This window comes from Triturus cristatus, chromosome 1_1 (genome assembly GCF_964204655.1).
Source record: "Triturus cristatus chromosome 1_1, aTriCri1.1, whole genome shotgun sequence".
In the NCBI taxonomy this organism is placed as follows: Eukaryota; Metazoa; Chordata; class Amphibia; order Caudata; family Salamandridae; genus Triturus; species Triturus cristatus.
Window position 1 is genome coordinate 2,854,576 of NC_140579.1, and position 16,114 is coordinate 2,870,689.

At 51.9% G+C, this 16,114-nt stretch overlaps 1 protein-coding gene and 1 long non-coding RNA gene across 3 annotated transcripts in view; one reads left to right on the forward strand and one right to left on the reverse strand.

Annotated features, from left to right (window-relative positions):
• LOC146869049 (uncharacterized) overlaps window positions 1–16,114 on the forward strand; it is a 220,729-nt gene that overhangs the window by 203,451 nt on the left and 1,164 nt on the right. The window lies entirely within an intron of this gene.
• The window catches only part of LOC146869050 (E3 ubiquitin-protein ligase TRIM39-like), a 126,508-nt gene continuing 111,516 nt past the window's right edge, over window positions 1,123–16,114 (reverse strand). The window contains exon 5 of one of the 2 annotated variants that reach the window (XM_085643195.1): window positions 1,123–2,205. In XM_085643195.1, the coding sequence (XP_085499321.1) occupies window positions 1,691–2,205 (515 nt within the window). In that variant the 3' untranslated portion in view covers window positions 1,123–1,690. The remainder of the gene's footprint in view (window positions 2,206–16,114) is intronic. The other variant, XM_085643112.1, reaches the window with a different exon arrangement.

Sequence of the window (16,114 nt, forward strand, 5' to 3'; positions counted from 1 at the left end):
TAAACCAGTAACCCCTTTAAAGCTTGGCATGAAGACAGTCTGAGCGTGAAAGCAAGAGACTCAGAACCCCCGATAGAAATCAGGGGGAGCACTGAACAAGACACGCTCTTCTTCACCACCACAGCAACCCCACCACCCCGACCCTTCGCTCTGTCCTGCCGAAAGATATTATACGCCGGAGGAATGGCAGAAAAGATGTCTGGATTGGACGCCTCACCCAGCCAGGTTTCAGTCAGTAGTAAACATAATGGATTTTCCCTGACAAGAAGATCGTAGATACATAGGGCATGGCTGCCTACTGACCTCGTATTGAGCAACAGGCACAGATGTTTAACACGAGCCGCGGCTGGTTGGAGGCCGGTGACCGGAGTCCACACAGGCGACCAGCCACAGCCCTGACAGCGCCTTTTGCCCTTGCCACGGCCCGGAAACACAGAACGGCAGGAGCAAGAAAATGTCTGTAGGGCGCGCAGCGTCGCCGAGGAGTACCGAATCATCCTCAGCTGAGGCTAGCCAGTCCGCAGTCCACCGACGCACCGGAGCCTCCGGGACGCTGACGGGCAGGACTCTGGCGCGACTCAGGCGCAGAGAGGGCGCCCACCACTGCGCGTCACCGCTGCGCGTGCAGCTGGCTGGCTTAAATGCACCGTCCGAGCATAGGCTGCAGGTCTCCTCCCCCATATGGCGCCCGGCAAAGTCCCACCACTACCCCAATCAGAGATGGCGACCAAACACTCCCCGACGCTACCCCACGAGGACAGGACCCGCCAAACAGCGGTGCTCACACAATTTAAGGTGCAGGTGAGTGGACAACGGCGCAATTAAAAGCAAGGAAAAACGAAATAAAAATAAACGCAAATATCAAAAAGGAGATTTTAAAATACTGCTACAAACAGCGCTGCGCTGAGCTGTGCGCTGATATCATGCCGGTCAAAGCTGAAATACCTTATCTGGCTGACCCGTGCAACTGCCCGCCTTAAATGCACCGTCCGAGCATAGGCTGCAGGTCTCCTCCCCCAATATTGCCGCCAATCAATGTGGTTAGGGATTTAAGAATTTGGAAACACAAACACTAAACGTAAGAGCTAACGACAGGCCGGTAGTTTCGTTGTTTTCATTCGATATTTTACTATTATAAACATGTTAGATTGGTCCATTGGGCCATGCATATTACATTTACCCTTATTGCCCTTTCAATAAATTGTAGACAAGCATTATTAATCTAATTACAATTGGGGATTTTTGTTGTAAAAATGCATATGCCACCCGCATGCACCCCAGCACACTACCCACATGCATCCCACCAACACACCTTATAACAACACACCACACCATGCCACTGCCCCACGTCACTGCACTAGACACCAAGTTTGCAGTACAGAGCACAGCAGCCACACTGCTCTACAACATACGTAAACACTTACAAGCTCCTAAAGGCGAGACCTGCTGGCTATGCCAATGCTTGTTTAATCTGCAGAGACTTTATGATATGTTACATGCGGTTTGGTGGATGATTCACATGGCAAACATTGTCTGCCCTTGTTTTAAAAATGTACAAGGAAAAGAGATACATAGTTTCAGGTGAGGCTTCTGGTTGTCATGGCAACAGGTGAGAGGGTCATTTGAAGAAGATTCTTTGGAATGTTGATGTTTGAACTGTAGATGACAGTTGGGGGGGCGGGAGGGGGGCTCACACCAGCTTCAGCTCCGTTCCTCCCCAGAGACCGAAGATGGGGAAGAGCCTCAGTGTGAAGGGCGCCTGCTGGAAGGAGTAGAGAAGCTCCATGGAGTCAGCATTGTACAGGGACAGCCGCCCCCCCTCGTAGTCCAGATACACCCCCAGCTTCAGGGGCTTCTCACGAGAGGACAGAGGGGTCTCAGGGCAGGTGAGAGCCTTGTACTGACCCTCACACCCCCTCACAGCCCAGACTCCCCCCTCAGGTGACCATGTGATGTCTCCCTTCCTGTTCACAGACTCTGCCGTGACCCCCACACGCCACCGCAGCCCCTCCTGCAGCAGCTGCACCTCCCAGTAATGTCTGCCGGAGGTGAACCCCTCGCTCCCCAGCACACAGGGGAAGTAGGAGGTGAATCTTTTGGGGGTGTCCGGCAGGGGCTGTGCTGTGCCCATCCGTCTCACACGTCTCCCCCCCTCAGACAGGAGGAGCCGAGGATGAGCCGTGTCAGGATCCAGAGTCACCATCACTGCAGAGAAGAGATTCACAATTAGAGATTTAATGACACAAAGAAAGGCTGTAATTACTGCTTCTGTTTTACATATGATTAATGTACACCACACCTGGAAGGAGCACGCGGCGCTAGAGAGCGTGCGGAACTAGACTGCTCACTACACTAAAGCGAGCGGCACTAGACTGCTCACTACACTAAAGCGTGCGGCACTAGACTGCTCACTACCCTGAAGCGCACAGCACTAGACTGCTCACTACACTAAAGCGCACAGCACTAGACTGCTCACTACACTAAGGCGCATGGCACTAGACTGCTCACTACACTAAAGCGCACAGCACTAGACTGATCACTACAGTAAAGCGTGCGGCACTAGAGTGCTCACTACCCTAAAGCGCGCGGCACTAGACTGGTCACTACACTAAAGCGTGTGGCACTAGACCGCTCACTGCACTAAAGCGAGCAGCACTAGACCGCACACACACTAAAGCGCGCAACACTAGACTGCTCACTGCACTAAAGCGCGCGGCACTAGACTGCTCACTACACTAAAGTGAGCAGCACTAGACTGCTCACTACACTAAAGTGCACAGCACTAGACTGCTCACTACACTAAAGCGCATGGCACTAGACTGCTCACTACAGTAAAGCGCACGGCACTAGACTGCTCACTACACTAAAGCGTGCGGCACTAGACTGCTCACTAAACTAAAGCACACAGCACTAGACTGATCACTACACTAAAGCGCACGGCACTAGACTGCTCACTACACTAAAGCGCACAGCACTAGACTGCTAACTACACTAAAGCGCACGGCACTAGGCTGCTCACTACACTAAAGCGCACAGCACTAGACTGATCACTACACTAAAGCCCGCTGCACTAGACCGCCCACTACACTAAAGAGTGCGGCCTAGAGTGCTCACTACACTAAAGCGCATATTCATCCAGAGCACACACTACACCGAACAGCACACTGCACTACACAGGACATTCTACTACACACTACACTGCACCACGCAGCATACTACATTGCACAACCACACATGACACACACTACAATAGCAGAGAGTAACAGTAACTTGATTAGATGGTACGGAGTGATAGCTACTCCAAGGTTTACTGTACTAATCAGTACTCTCTAATAGATAGTACAGAGTAACAGAGCTACAAGAAGGTATACAGTACTAGTCAGTACACTACATTAGTTTGTACAGAGTGACAGAGCTACTGGAAGGTATGCTGTACTAGTCAGTACACTGCATTGGATGGCACAGAGTGACAGAGCAACTCCAAGGCATACTGCACTAGTCAGTACTCTATATTAGATAGTACAGAGTAACAGAGCTGCTACAAGGAAAACATAATGTTATACCCTACTTAATTGTATAACATGTAGTCCAGCCCTGCTGCCACTAGCTGCTCAGCCAGAGCGTGAGATGGTCATAGAATGTTGGTGTGCCTGTGATGCATGGAATGCCTGGGTGTCTGTGTGGATGAGTGTTGGCAGTTACAGATGGGCTGAGCAGCTAGGCAGGCTGCTCCTGGTGGGGCTGGTACCACACTAGGCCGGCAGGAGTAGAGACAGCTGTAACCTGAACTGGAAGATGAATAAAGAAGACTGATAATACATACTGGCTCCAGGTGTCTTTCTACAGAGATCATAACACATTACTAGTCAGTACCCTGGATTATATTATACAGAGTGAGAGAGCTCCTAGAAGTCATGCAGTACTAGTCAGTACACTGCATGGTATACAGTACTGTACACTGCATCAGATGGAACAGAGTGAGAGAGCTACGCTAAGTCATCCTGTACTAGTCAGCACTCTATAATAGATAGTAGAGAGTAACAGAGCTGCAACAAGGAAATCAGTACTAGTCAGTACACTCCATTAGATGGTACAGAGTGACGGAGCTACTCCAAGGTATACTGTACTAGTCAGGACACTGTGTTATATGACAGAGAGCAACAGAGCTACCCAAGGTGTACAGTACTAGGCAGTACCCAGCACTGAATGGTACAGAGTGACAGAGGTACTGAAACATATATTGTACTCGTCAGTACACAGCATTAGGTGGTACAGAGTGAAAGAGCTAATCCAAGGTATACAGTACTAGTCGGTACACTGCATTAGATGTCACAGTGGCAGAACTACTCCAAAGCATTCTGTAATAGTCTGTACTCTATATTAGATGGTACAGAGTAAGAGAGCTACTAGAAGGTAAACAGTACGAGTCAGTACATTGCACTGGATGGTAGTGTAAGAGAGCTATTAGAAGGTGTACTGTACTAGTCAGTACACAGCATTCGATGGTACAGTAACAGGGCTACCAGGTGTACTGTACAAGTCAGTAGACTGTATTGGATATTACAGAGTGACAGAGCCACTCCAAGTGCTGTTATACGGGATCATGGTACTCTGGGTGAGTGTGATATTTATGTATATATATCTTTTAATATTCCGAGAGGGGTTTCAGACATCAGTTGTACGTTAGGTCTGTGTTTGCCTAACAGCTTTTATTGGTTGATTGTGGTAACTTTTCCCAATCTGGGTGCATTGGTTTCCTCCATCATAACTAGTGTTAACGGACCTGCTTCTAAGCGCAGTGTGTAAATGGGGAGTAGAGATAATGTGGCCTTAAGACTAGAGCGGTTGACCTTAAGGCTGGGGAAATCGGTTTGAGTCTCGGCAATGAAATTACTGCTAAATTACTAATCTGTGCTTTATGTGAGGTGTTCTGCTACGTACTACATTTGTTGCATAAATCTTTGTATTTATTACCTGCTGGTCATTTCTGACTATTGTATAGTGCGGATTAGTGATTTTTGTAGCGACATCCAGGAGCCGTGCGTACACTGTAAAGAGCTCTGCATGACACAGCATTGGACCCTTCTGGGTGTTTTCTCATATTTTTTTTATTCTAGGGTTGCCAAGAAGAATTCCATAGGGTAGTGTTACGTACTGAATGACAGCGCTGTATATTTTGCCATCAATGTACGTACTGGTGGGACCAAAGATTTCGGCCATTTGTCCTATGGTTTGTGAGTTCATGTCCTGGTGTTTTACTGGCGTTTGGGGTATGTCGCAGGGCCATGGCTTCATTTTGTTTGCTGTGTTTGTCGCTGGCTCTTTCTTCCCTTCCGGGCTTTGGGTCTGCAGTCCTTCCGCCCTGTATGCTCCTGTTCCCGCCTGCTCGCCATTGTTGTGCGGGGTCTGGCCTGGTTGGTCCCTGGTTGGGCGTCCTCCTGGGGATTCCGGGGGCTGTTGGCTGCTGCGTGTCTGATGGGGGCGGGCTGCTGTTGGTGCCGGTCCGTCCTTCTCTGGGCTGCTACTGTGGTCTTCATTCGGGCTTTTGCTTTTGCTCCTGGGGGGCTTGCTCTTTCCTGTCCGGGGCCGCGTCCATGGTGCCCCTTTCTCATCCTGCTTCCTGGCTCAGCAGGCAGCTGCTATGCCCCCTGTCCGTGTCATGCTTCTCCTCGGCTCCTGGCCATTGGGGCTAAGTTGGGGGCCATCTGTTGCCTCTCCTTAAGTCCTGGGTGGCCTCTGTTGCGGCTCCGTGGGTCCTGCCTTCTGCCGCGCCACTCCATTGTCGATCTTGGCAGTCTCCCCGGTTCTTCTCCGGTGGGGCCTGTTTGTCCATTTCCTGTTTCCCGGTGGGGTCTTGGTGCTCTTCCGATTCCTGCCGGTCCCCCTTGGTTTTTCCTCTGCCCCCCTGGTTTTCATGTTGAGGTGGTCTTCCTTGGTCGGGGACCTCCACGGGATGTGTGTCGGGTGTTCTTGCGCCTTGTTGGTGGGCGGTGCTATGCATTGTCCTTCTCTTGGGGGCTCGTCCCATCCAGTGGGTCTCAGTACTGCTGGGCCGTCCTGGGTTCTGGTGCATTCTCGTCTCCACATGTTCCCATGGGTTTACTTTCTCTAGTCCCGCCCACGGTTCCGTTATGCCAGTAGTTGTGCTCCACAGGTTCGGTCCGGGTTGGTGAAGTCCATGCTTTTCCACTTTTCTTGGTCGCGGGTCGGGCATGCAACTCCCTTTCTGCTCTGTATGCAGTTCGGCCTGAGGTCTTCCTTTTCTGGTGTCCCCTTCCCAGGTGCTTGTGGTCTTTTCCGGCCTGTGGGGCGTGCTTGGGTTCCCGGTCTGTGCGGGGTCGGTTGGTCCCCCTGCTGGCGGGTTTCTCGTCTACCTTCTGTTGGCCGTTCCTTTGACAATTTGTTCTGGCCTTGGCTGGGGTCCGGGGGTGGTCAATCGGGACTGTTTCTCGCCCAGGGGTATTCTGCATGTTGTTTCTCTGGTGCAGGTTTTTTTCTCCCATGACTTCCGTCTCCCTATGGACAACTGGCTTTCTTTGGTCCGGGCTCGGTTTGGGTCCTCGGTGGTGGCTGTCTTTGGCTTCCTCGTTCGGGCTTCAGGCTTGGCGCTTTCCTCCACTCCATTTGCTTACGCGGGTTCTGGGCTTGTTTGGCCTGGACGGGGCATTTGACCTGTTGGTGGTGCTCGCCTGGGTTCTTCTCCCTTGGTTACTGCCGCTTTGGGTGTTGATTGTCCGTGGTGGCTGGGCTTTCCCGGTTCTTCCTTTCCCTTTGCGGGGCTCTCCGCTTCCTGTCCGGATTTTGTGACCTCTTCTTATTTATCCCTGACTCTGGGGTAGGAACTGGTACATGCTGGCTTGGGGTTGCTCCCTGGAAGTGTTGGCATTGCTTCGGAGTTGTTTCGCCCGGCTCTTCTTTCCTTCTAGCCATTGGTGTGTTTCTGTCTATGGCCTTACCTCCCTGTACTCTCCTTTTCTTGGTGGCTCTCAGTTGTTCAGCTGGGTCGGGCCTGGTCAGTGGCTGGCTTGGTGTCCTCCTGAGTCCTCGCTTCAGCAGCTCGTTTACTACACGTGAACCATTACAGGGACAGGTTGCTTGGCCCCTGCACTGGGATGTCACTCTCGTTCACCCAGCGTTCCCCATGCTGCTAGTGCTGTATGCTTCCTTGTGCGTAGTGGTCCTGTGATGGGCCTTCACTTTCCTTTCTGGTGGCTTAGCCATGGACCTGGTCCCTTCTGATTTTCGGGCTCCTTGGGCGGCCTTGCGGGCTTTCCGCTGTTGGCCGCTTTGGTGGCCGGGTTGCTTCGGGGTTGTTTCCTGTGGCTGTTTTGCCCTGTGGCTTTGCTGGTGTTGCTCTCCCTTCCGGGGGTCGGTCCTTTGAGCCAATGGGGTCCATGGCCTGCCTGTTTTTCACCGTGTTGATGGTGTTTTGTTGGCATTCCATTTTGCGGGTCGGAGGGGGTTCTGGGTTCCTTTCTGCGCTCTCCTCCGTTCTTGCGGTTCCTGCCGGTCTGCTTGGTTGCGTCTGGTTCCACGGCTTCTGCCTTCGGTTTCCTCAGTTGACCGCCGGCCTGGTGGGTTTTGTTTCCTTCTTTCCCTCCGGTCACTGGACTTGAGGTGGTTTCTGTTCTCTCTGTGTGGTGGTCCAACGTGCCGTTTTGCTGTGTTTGCGTCAGACTGTGTCTTTTGGCTGCTGTGGCATCTTGTTGTCTCTGTGGTGGCGTTGCCCTCTTTCCTTCGATTCCAGAGCCTGGGGCTTTTGCTTCTCTCTCTCTTTTGACTGTCTGTCTGCGGGACCACGCACACAATTCAGCGAAGACATCGCCGACTTCATCAGCCCTCACGCCCTCCCCTCCGCTCACTACATCCTCCTCGGGGACCTCAACTTTCACCTGGAGAACAACAACGACCGCAACACCACCACCCTGCTTGACAACCTCGCCAACCTCGGACTCAAGCAGCTGGTGAACACCCCCACCCACTCCGCCGGACACACACTCGACCCCGTCTTCTCATCCAGCAAGGACATCGCCTTCAGCCACGCCACCGGGATCCACTGGACGGACCACAGCTGCGTCCACTTCAGCTTCAGAAGGACCACGATCCACCACCACCAGCGACAAGCTGCACGAAGAAGCTGGAACAAGATCACGGCTGACCAACTCACCGCATCCCTGAGCCAGCACCCCCTGCCAGCTCAGCGAACCCCAGCCAGGCCGCCGACAACCTCACGAAGTGGATCAGCATCTGCGCAGACGACCTTGCCCCACTGAGGACCCCGCCCAGCAGACCCGGCAGCAAGAAGGCCCCATGGTTCACCGACGAACTCATGAGCTCCAAGAAGAACTGCCGAGCCCTCGAGAGAGCCTGGAGAAGAGACCCAACACCAGACAACATGACCACCCTCAAGCTCGCCACCCGAAAGCACCATCAACTGATCCACGCCACCAAGAAAACAGCATTCAGGGAGAGGCTGGACAAAAACGCACACAACAGCAAGGAACTCTTCAACATCGTGAAAGAGCTCTCCAACCCCAACGCCGGAAACAACGACGTCACACCATCGCAAGACCTCTGCAACTCCCTCGCCTCCTACTTCCACAACAAGATCGCTGACATACACAACAGCTTCAGCACACAACCAACGCTCCCCACGACCGCACCAACGCCCCCCACCACCACCCTCCGCGCCTGGACCCCGATCAACACCAAAGACACCATCCGCATGATGAACTCCATCCACTCCGGATCTCCCACCGACCCCTGCCCTCACCACGTCTTCAACAAGGCTGACGCTGTCATCGCACCCCACCTGTGAGACATCATCAACTCCTCCTTCGACACCGCCACCTTCCCTGAGAGCTGGAAGCACGCTGAACTCAGCGCTCTACTCAAGAAACCAACAGCGGACCCCACCGAACTCAAAAACTACCGTCCCATCTCGCTCCTCCCGTTTCCAGCCAAGGTCATCGAGAAGACCGTCAACAAGCAACTGGCCGCCTTCCTCGAGACGAATGGATCCCTCGACCCATCTCAATCGGGATTCAGGGCCAACCACAGCACCGAGACCGCCCTCATCGCTGCCACCGATGACATCCGAACCCTCCTCGACAACGGAGAAACAGCGGCCCTCATCCTCCTAGACCTCTCCGCAGCATTCGACACTGTCTGCCACCGCACCCTAGTGCAGCGCCTCAGCAACGTCGGAATCCAGGAGAAGGCGTTGGAGTGGATCATCTCCTTCCTCGCCGGAAGGACGCAGAGGCTCCGCCTACGCCCGTTCAGGTCAGAGTCCACCGAAGTCATCTGCGGCGTTCCTCAGGGCTCCTCGCTCAGCCCCACCCTCTTCAACGTCTACATGAGCCCCCTTGCAGCCATCGCACGCCAACACAACCTCAACATCATCTCCTACGCCGACGACACACAGCTGATCCTCTCCCTCACCAACGACCCCACCACCGCCAGAACCAACCTCCACGAAGGGATGAAAGACGTAGCCGAGTGGATGACGACCAGCCGCCTGAAACTGAACTCAGACAAGACGGAAGTTCTAATCCTGGGCTCATCACCCTCCGCCTGGGACGACTCCTGGTGGCCCCCAGCCCTGGGCACCGCACCCAAACCAACAGACCACGCACGCAACCTGGGCTTCATCCTGGACTCCTCCCTCTCCATGACCAGACAAGTCAACGCCGTCTCCTCGTCATGCTTCAATATCCTGCGCATGCTACGAAAGATCTTCCGGTGGATCCCCACCGAGACCAGGAAGACGGTCACCCAAGCCCTCGTCACCAGCCGACTTGACTACGGCAACACCCTCTACGCCGGAACCACCGCCAAGCTCCAAAAGAGACTCCAGCGGATCCAGAACGCCTCAGCCAGACTCATCCTCGACATCCCCCGACACAGCCACATCTCCGGGCATCTGAGAAATCTGCACTGGCTCCCGGTCAACAAGAGAATCACCTTCCGTCTCCTCACCCACGCACACAAAGCCCTACACAACCAAGGCCCGAGATACCTCAACAGCCGCATCAACTTCTACACTCCCACACGCCAGCTCCGATCGACCAGGCACGCCCTCGCCGCCGTCCCCCGCATCCGCAGAGCCACTACAGGAGGAAGGTCTTTCTCCTACCTTGCCGCCAAGACCTGGAACTCGCTCCCGACCCACCTCCACCTGACCCAAGACCACCTCGCCTTCAGGAAGCAGCTCAAGACCTGGCTGTTCGAGCAGTAGCGGACCCCCCCCCCTCCCCTAGCGCCTTGAGACCCTCCGGGTGAGTAGTGCGCGTCATAAATGTCTTGATTGATTGATTGATTGATTGATTGATCTGTCGGGCAGTCTTGGCAGTTTGGGCCATCCGTCCTCTTGCTGTTGTGGTGACGGTTTGGTTGTTGCTTTCGGCTTCGTACAGTCTGGTTCCGTTCCTTCTCTGTCCTCCTTCAGTCGTTGGTTCGGGCGGATTTTCTGGTAGCCCTTCGGGTCTCAGGGGTTCTGGGTTTTCGGCCCTCCCCTCCCGGTGTCTCTCTGTCCCGGGCTGGTTCTCCCAGCTCATGGTTGAATGTCTCTTGGGTGGTTTCTTCCACTCGTCTGTGTTTTTGGATTTGCCCTGCTTCTTTGGCATCCACTTCTGATCCATTGGTTTCTTGTCAGTTTCCTTGAAGCCGCTTGGCTTTAGTATGTGCTCACTTCGTTAATCAAGTGGCGAGGAAGACTTACAAGGAGATAATGCTCCGGTTACTTACCAGTAATCTTCATTACTCCATGTATAGTCTTCCTAGCCACTCGAGTTCCCATCCTTCCCTCCCTGTGTTGCTATTGGCTTCTTGTTTCTGCTTGGTAGTTCTCAGGCTGAGGGTTGGGCCGACCCTCCTCTTATAGAGGTCAGGGGTGATAGGGGTCGGCCATGTTGGGAAGGGATGGGAGGCATGGGAGACTAACTTTTGCTTTGGGGGGTTCCGATGTGTAGCTGAAGCTCACTCCGTTAATCATGTGGCGAGGAAGACTATACTCGGAGCAATGAAGATTAGCGGTAAGTACTCTATATTAGATAGTACAGAGTAAGAGAGATACTAGAAGGTATAATGTAGTAGTCAGTATACTGCATTAGATGGCACAGAGTGACAGAGTTACTCCAAGGTATACAGTACCAGTCAGTACACTGCATTGGACGGTGTAGAGTAGGAAGGCTACTAGAAGGTATACATTACTAGTCAGTACACTACATAAGATGGTACAGAGTGACAGAGCTACTCCAAGGTACACATTACTAGTCAGTACACTGCATTAGATGGTACAAAGTGGAGGAGCTACTAGAAGGTATACTGTAGTAGTCAGTATGCTACATTAGATGGTGCAGAGTAAGAGCTACTAGGAGGTACACTGTAGTAGTCCCCACACTGTATTAGATGGTACAGTGCAACAGAGCTAAAAGAAGGTGTACTGTACTGGTCAGTACACTAAATTGTGTATTACAAAGAAACAGAGCAACTGCAAGGCATACTACACTAGTTAGTACACTGCAGTAGATGGAACAAAGTAACAGAGCGACTCCAAGGTATACTGTACTACTCAGTACACTGCAATAAATAGTACACAGTAACAAAGTCAGTCTAAGGCATACTGTACAGGTCAGCACCCTACATTAGATGGTACACAGTACCAGAGCTACTTTAAGTTATACAGTACTAGTTAGTACACTGCATTAGATGACACAGAATGACAGAACTACTCCAAGTTATATTGCACTTGTCAGTACACTGCATTGGCTGGTGCAGAGTAGGAGAGCTACTAGAAGGTATAAAGTACTAGTCAATACACTACATTAGTTTGTACAGAGTGACAGAGCTACTGGAAGGTATGCTGTACTAGTCAGTACACTGTATTAGATGGCACAGAGTAACAGAGCTACTCCAAGGTAGCCAGTATTAGTCAGTACACTTCAGCGGATGGTACAGAGTAACAGAGCTACTAGAAGATATACTATACTACTCAATACACTGCATTAGATGTCACAGAGTGACAACGCTACTCCAAGGTATACAGTACTACTCAGTACACTGCATTAGATGGTACAGAGGCATTATGTACTAGTCAATACTCTATATTAGATGGTACACAGTATGAGAGCCACTAGAAGGTATACAGTACTAGTCAGTACACAGCATTAGATTGCACAGAGTGACAGAGCTACTCCAAGGTATACAGTACTACTCAGAACACTGCATCAGATGGTACAGAGGCACAGAGCTATTACAAGGTAAACAGTACTAGGCAGTACACTGGACTGGATGATACAGAGTAAGAGAGCTACTAGAAGGAATACTGTACCAGTCAGTACACTGCATTAGATGGTAGAGTGGCAGAGCTACCAGAAGGTGTACTGTACTAGTCAGTACACTGTATTGGATGTTACAGAGTAACAGGGCCACTCCAATTCATACTGTACTTGTCAGTACACAGAATTAGATAGTACAAAGTAACAGAGTCACTTCAAGGCATACTGTACTGGTCAATCAATCAGGGGAACTGTAAGTGCGCTGAGGGTCTCAAGGCGCGGGGGTAGGTGAGCAGCTCCGTTCAGTCGAAGAACCCGGTCTTAAGTGTCTTCCTTGAAGCTGTTCAGGTTGGGGGCGCATCTGATGTCGATCGGGAGCTCGTTCCAGGTCTTGGCCACGATGTAGAAGAATGCTCTTCCACATGTTCTGGCTCTGCGGATATGTGGGGATTCGGCAAGGGTGAGGTTGACAGATCGGAGGGTCCTCTTGGGTACGTGGAAGGAGATTCTCTCGTTGAGGTATTAAGGTCCGATGTTGTGGAGGCATTTGAAGGAATGGGTGAGTATCTTGAAAGTAACTCTCTCCTCAACGGGGAGTCAGTGGAGGTTCCGCAGGTGTTAGGTGATGTGTTCACGTCGAGGGATGCCGAGGACGAGTCTGGCTGCGGTGTTCAGTATGGACTGGAGCTTGCGCAGCAGAGACTTGTTGATCCCGGCGTAGAGGGTGTTTCCATAGTCCAGTCTGCTGGTTATGAGTGCGTGGGTGATGGCCTTTCTTAATTCGGGGGGGTATCCATTTGAAGGTTTTTCGGAGGATGCGAAGGGTGTTGAAGCCGCTGGGGGTGACAGCGTGGACCTGACGGTTCATGGAGAGGGAGGAGTCAAGTACGATTCCAAAGTTTTGGGCGTGGTCCGTGGGGGTGGTAGGGCTGCCAAGGGCGGTGCGCCACCAGGTGCTGTCCCATGCAGAAGGAGAGGGTCCGAGGACGAGGACCTCTGTCTTATCTGATTTGACCTTCAGGCAGCTGCTGCTCATCCAGGATGCGACGTCCTTCATCCCTTCCTGGAAGTTGAGTCTGGTGGTGAAGGGATCCTTGGTGAGGGAGAGGATGAGCTGGGTGTCGTTGGGGTAGGATACTATGCTGAGTCTGTGCTGTTGGACGATGGCGGCGAGGGGGCCATGTAGATGTTGAAAAGAGTGGGGCTGAGCGATGATCCTTGGGGTACTACGCAGTTGATTTCCGTGGGTTCAGAGAGGAAGGGTGGTAGTCTGATTCTTTGGGTTCTGCTGGTGAGGAACGAGCGGATCCAGTCGAGGGCGGTTCCTTGTATACCGGCATTGTGGAGTCTGGCCGTGAGTGTGTGGTGGGAGACAGTGTGGAATGCTGCCGAGAGGTCGAGTAGGATCAGGGCTGCGGTATGTCCTTGGTCGAGGAGGGTGCGGATGTCGTCTGTGGTGGCAAGTCAAGCGGTGTCGGTGCTGTGGAATCTGGATTGGGAGGGGTCGAGGATGGAGTTTTCTCCAATAAATCTCGTTAGTTGTGCATTGACTGTCTTCTTGTGACTTTGGCTGTGAAGGGGAGGAGGGAGATGGGTTGGTAGTTCTTGAGGTCCGTGGGGTCTGCTGAGGGCTTCTTGAGCTGGGGTCTGACTTCTGCGCATTTCCAGTTGTCGGGGAAGATGCCGGTCTTGAAGGTGGCGTTGATGGTGCATCGTAGATCTGGAGCGATGGTGGTGGTGGCTCTGTGGTAGAAGTGTGGCGGGCAAGGGTCCGGGGGGGGCCCTGATTGGATGCCTTTCATAGTCGAAGTTGTGTCTTCAGTAGTGACTGGGGACCAGGAGGAGATGGTGGGCTGGCTGGCGTTGCTGGTCAGTACTCTATATTAGATACTACAGAGGAGGGTGTGGATGTCGTCTATGGCGGTGAGTAGAGTGGTCTCGGATCTGTGGTTGCTGCGGAGTCCGGATTGGGAGGGGTCAAAGATGGAGTATTCTCCGATGAATCACATTAGTTGTGCATTGACGGTCTTCTCGGTTTATACTAGAAGGCATAAAGTAAGGGCTGCTTCCTGCGAAGACGACGCAACGCGGGATCGGACCGCCGAAGATTTTTGGAACGAAGGAGGCAAGATGACGACTGAGTGAGGCCACCACTCACCTCTCTCCTCTCTCGCTGGATATTTTTCTGTGCCGTGAAACCGGAGTATGCGCTGGGGCGATAGTCTGACAGGAGATCTCTATGGGCCCACTCCGGCAGAACGAGACGGGCGCTGGACACACTCGTGCTGGGGAAAACCGGGCTCCTGCTTCAGCCGCTGGGAGACTAATGCGGATGCTGCTGACAGGCTGGATACAGCAACGCTCCACAGGCTGGAACGCAGACCGCAGAGTCAGTGGTGATGGCTGCTTGCGGAAAGGGGAATCACGGACGGCGGCCCCTGCTACCACCTCAATACAATCACCCCATAAAGGGACAGATGCCAAATTGGGGAGCAGGAAGGGAGACCCTTGTGCTGGTAAAGGGGACAAACAGTAAAAACAGGAAAAGGAAAAAATAGAGCCTCACATAAAGACGATTCCCCGGTGCTTACTGGCATCCGGAGAGGTTGCAACCTTCCATCTCGAGCATGTTTCTACCCCTAGGCATGAGCGAAAAGGAAAAGACTGGGCAGGAAAGAAAGCAAAATCAAGGAAATGGTGATGGTAATGGGAAAGTGTGTAACTTTGTGAACAGCCCTACACATTGCAATACCCGGTATACAAGAGGCGGAAAATGAGAATCCCCTAGCTAAAAGGGTGACCCCTTGGCTGGCAAACTGTGATAATACTATTCTGGAAGTATCTTCACATACCTGCCCGGCGGATGAGACTGGAAGTAATGATAACTGCCCCCCGATATACCTACCGATAAATCAAATGATGAGAAGGGTGTTAATACACCAGTTATGACAAGCAAAAGTAAGCAAGTCGCATCTAGAGGGAGTGAATCTCAAAGAAAAACTATGTAGACTGGTTGTTTATCCTCGGATTCTTTGGAAAAGGTTTTTTCTCTACTGAGGAATCAGAGGGATCTGACACCAGCCTATTTGCTATTAGCGATGGCGGAGGCTCTTCCTCAAGTAATAGTAGCCGACAAGAGAAAGGCGCTATCTCTAACAAACCCAAACGGACATCTGGGAAGAAAGTTCAAGAAAACCCCAGATGATAATGAGGTTTAGGAGGAATTGGGTTGGGATTATTCAGCTGCACAACTGTTACCCCCTGAAGATGTAAATGGAAAAGAGAATCTATCAATTGGGAATCCAAGGGGTGAAATGGAGCAATCAAACGATACCAAGGTGGATGAACTCTCCGTAGCTTTAATCTTGCAATCCCTGCGACTATTCCAGGATGATGTAAAGTCTGATAATCGTCAAGCACGGCTGGACTCTAAAAAACTCCAAGGATCCACACGCAACACTGGGAAAATCGGAGAGAGTAAATATGGTACAGACACGTACTGAGGCATTAGAAAATACAGTTGACACGCTGAAGGTTCAGGCTCCATCGCAGGAGAGCACCCTGCAAGATGTTATGTGGAAACTTGAGGATAATGAGAATCGCCAGCTCCACAATAATCTAAGGATGCTAGGAAATTTATAATTGATATGAGAGAGAGAGAGAGAAAGAGAGAGAGAGAGAGAGAGAGAGAGAGAGAGAAGTCTTTATTTATTTTAGGTCAGTATTGTCAGGGGTTACCAATGCACTCTTACCTGCAAGGTGATTGGAGAGTTTCGCAGAGACGCTATGGACCAACCTCCCAGTATCCCTATTCAACAACCCAAGGTTTTATA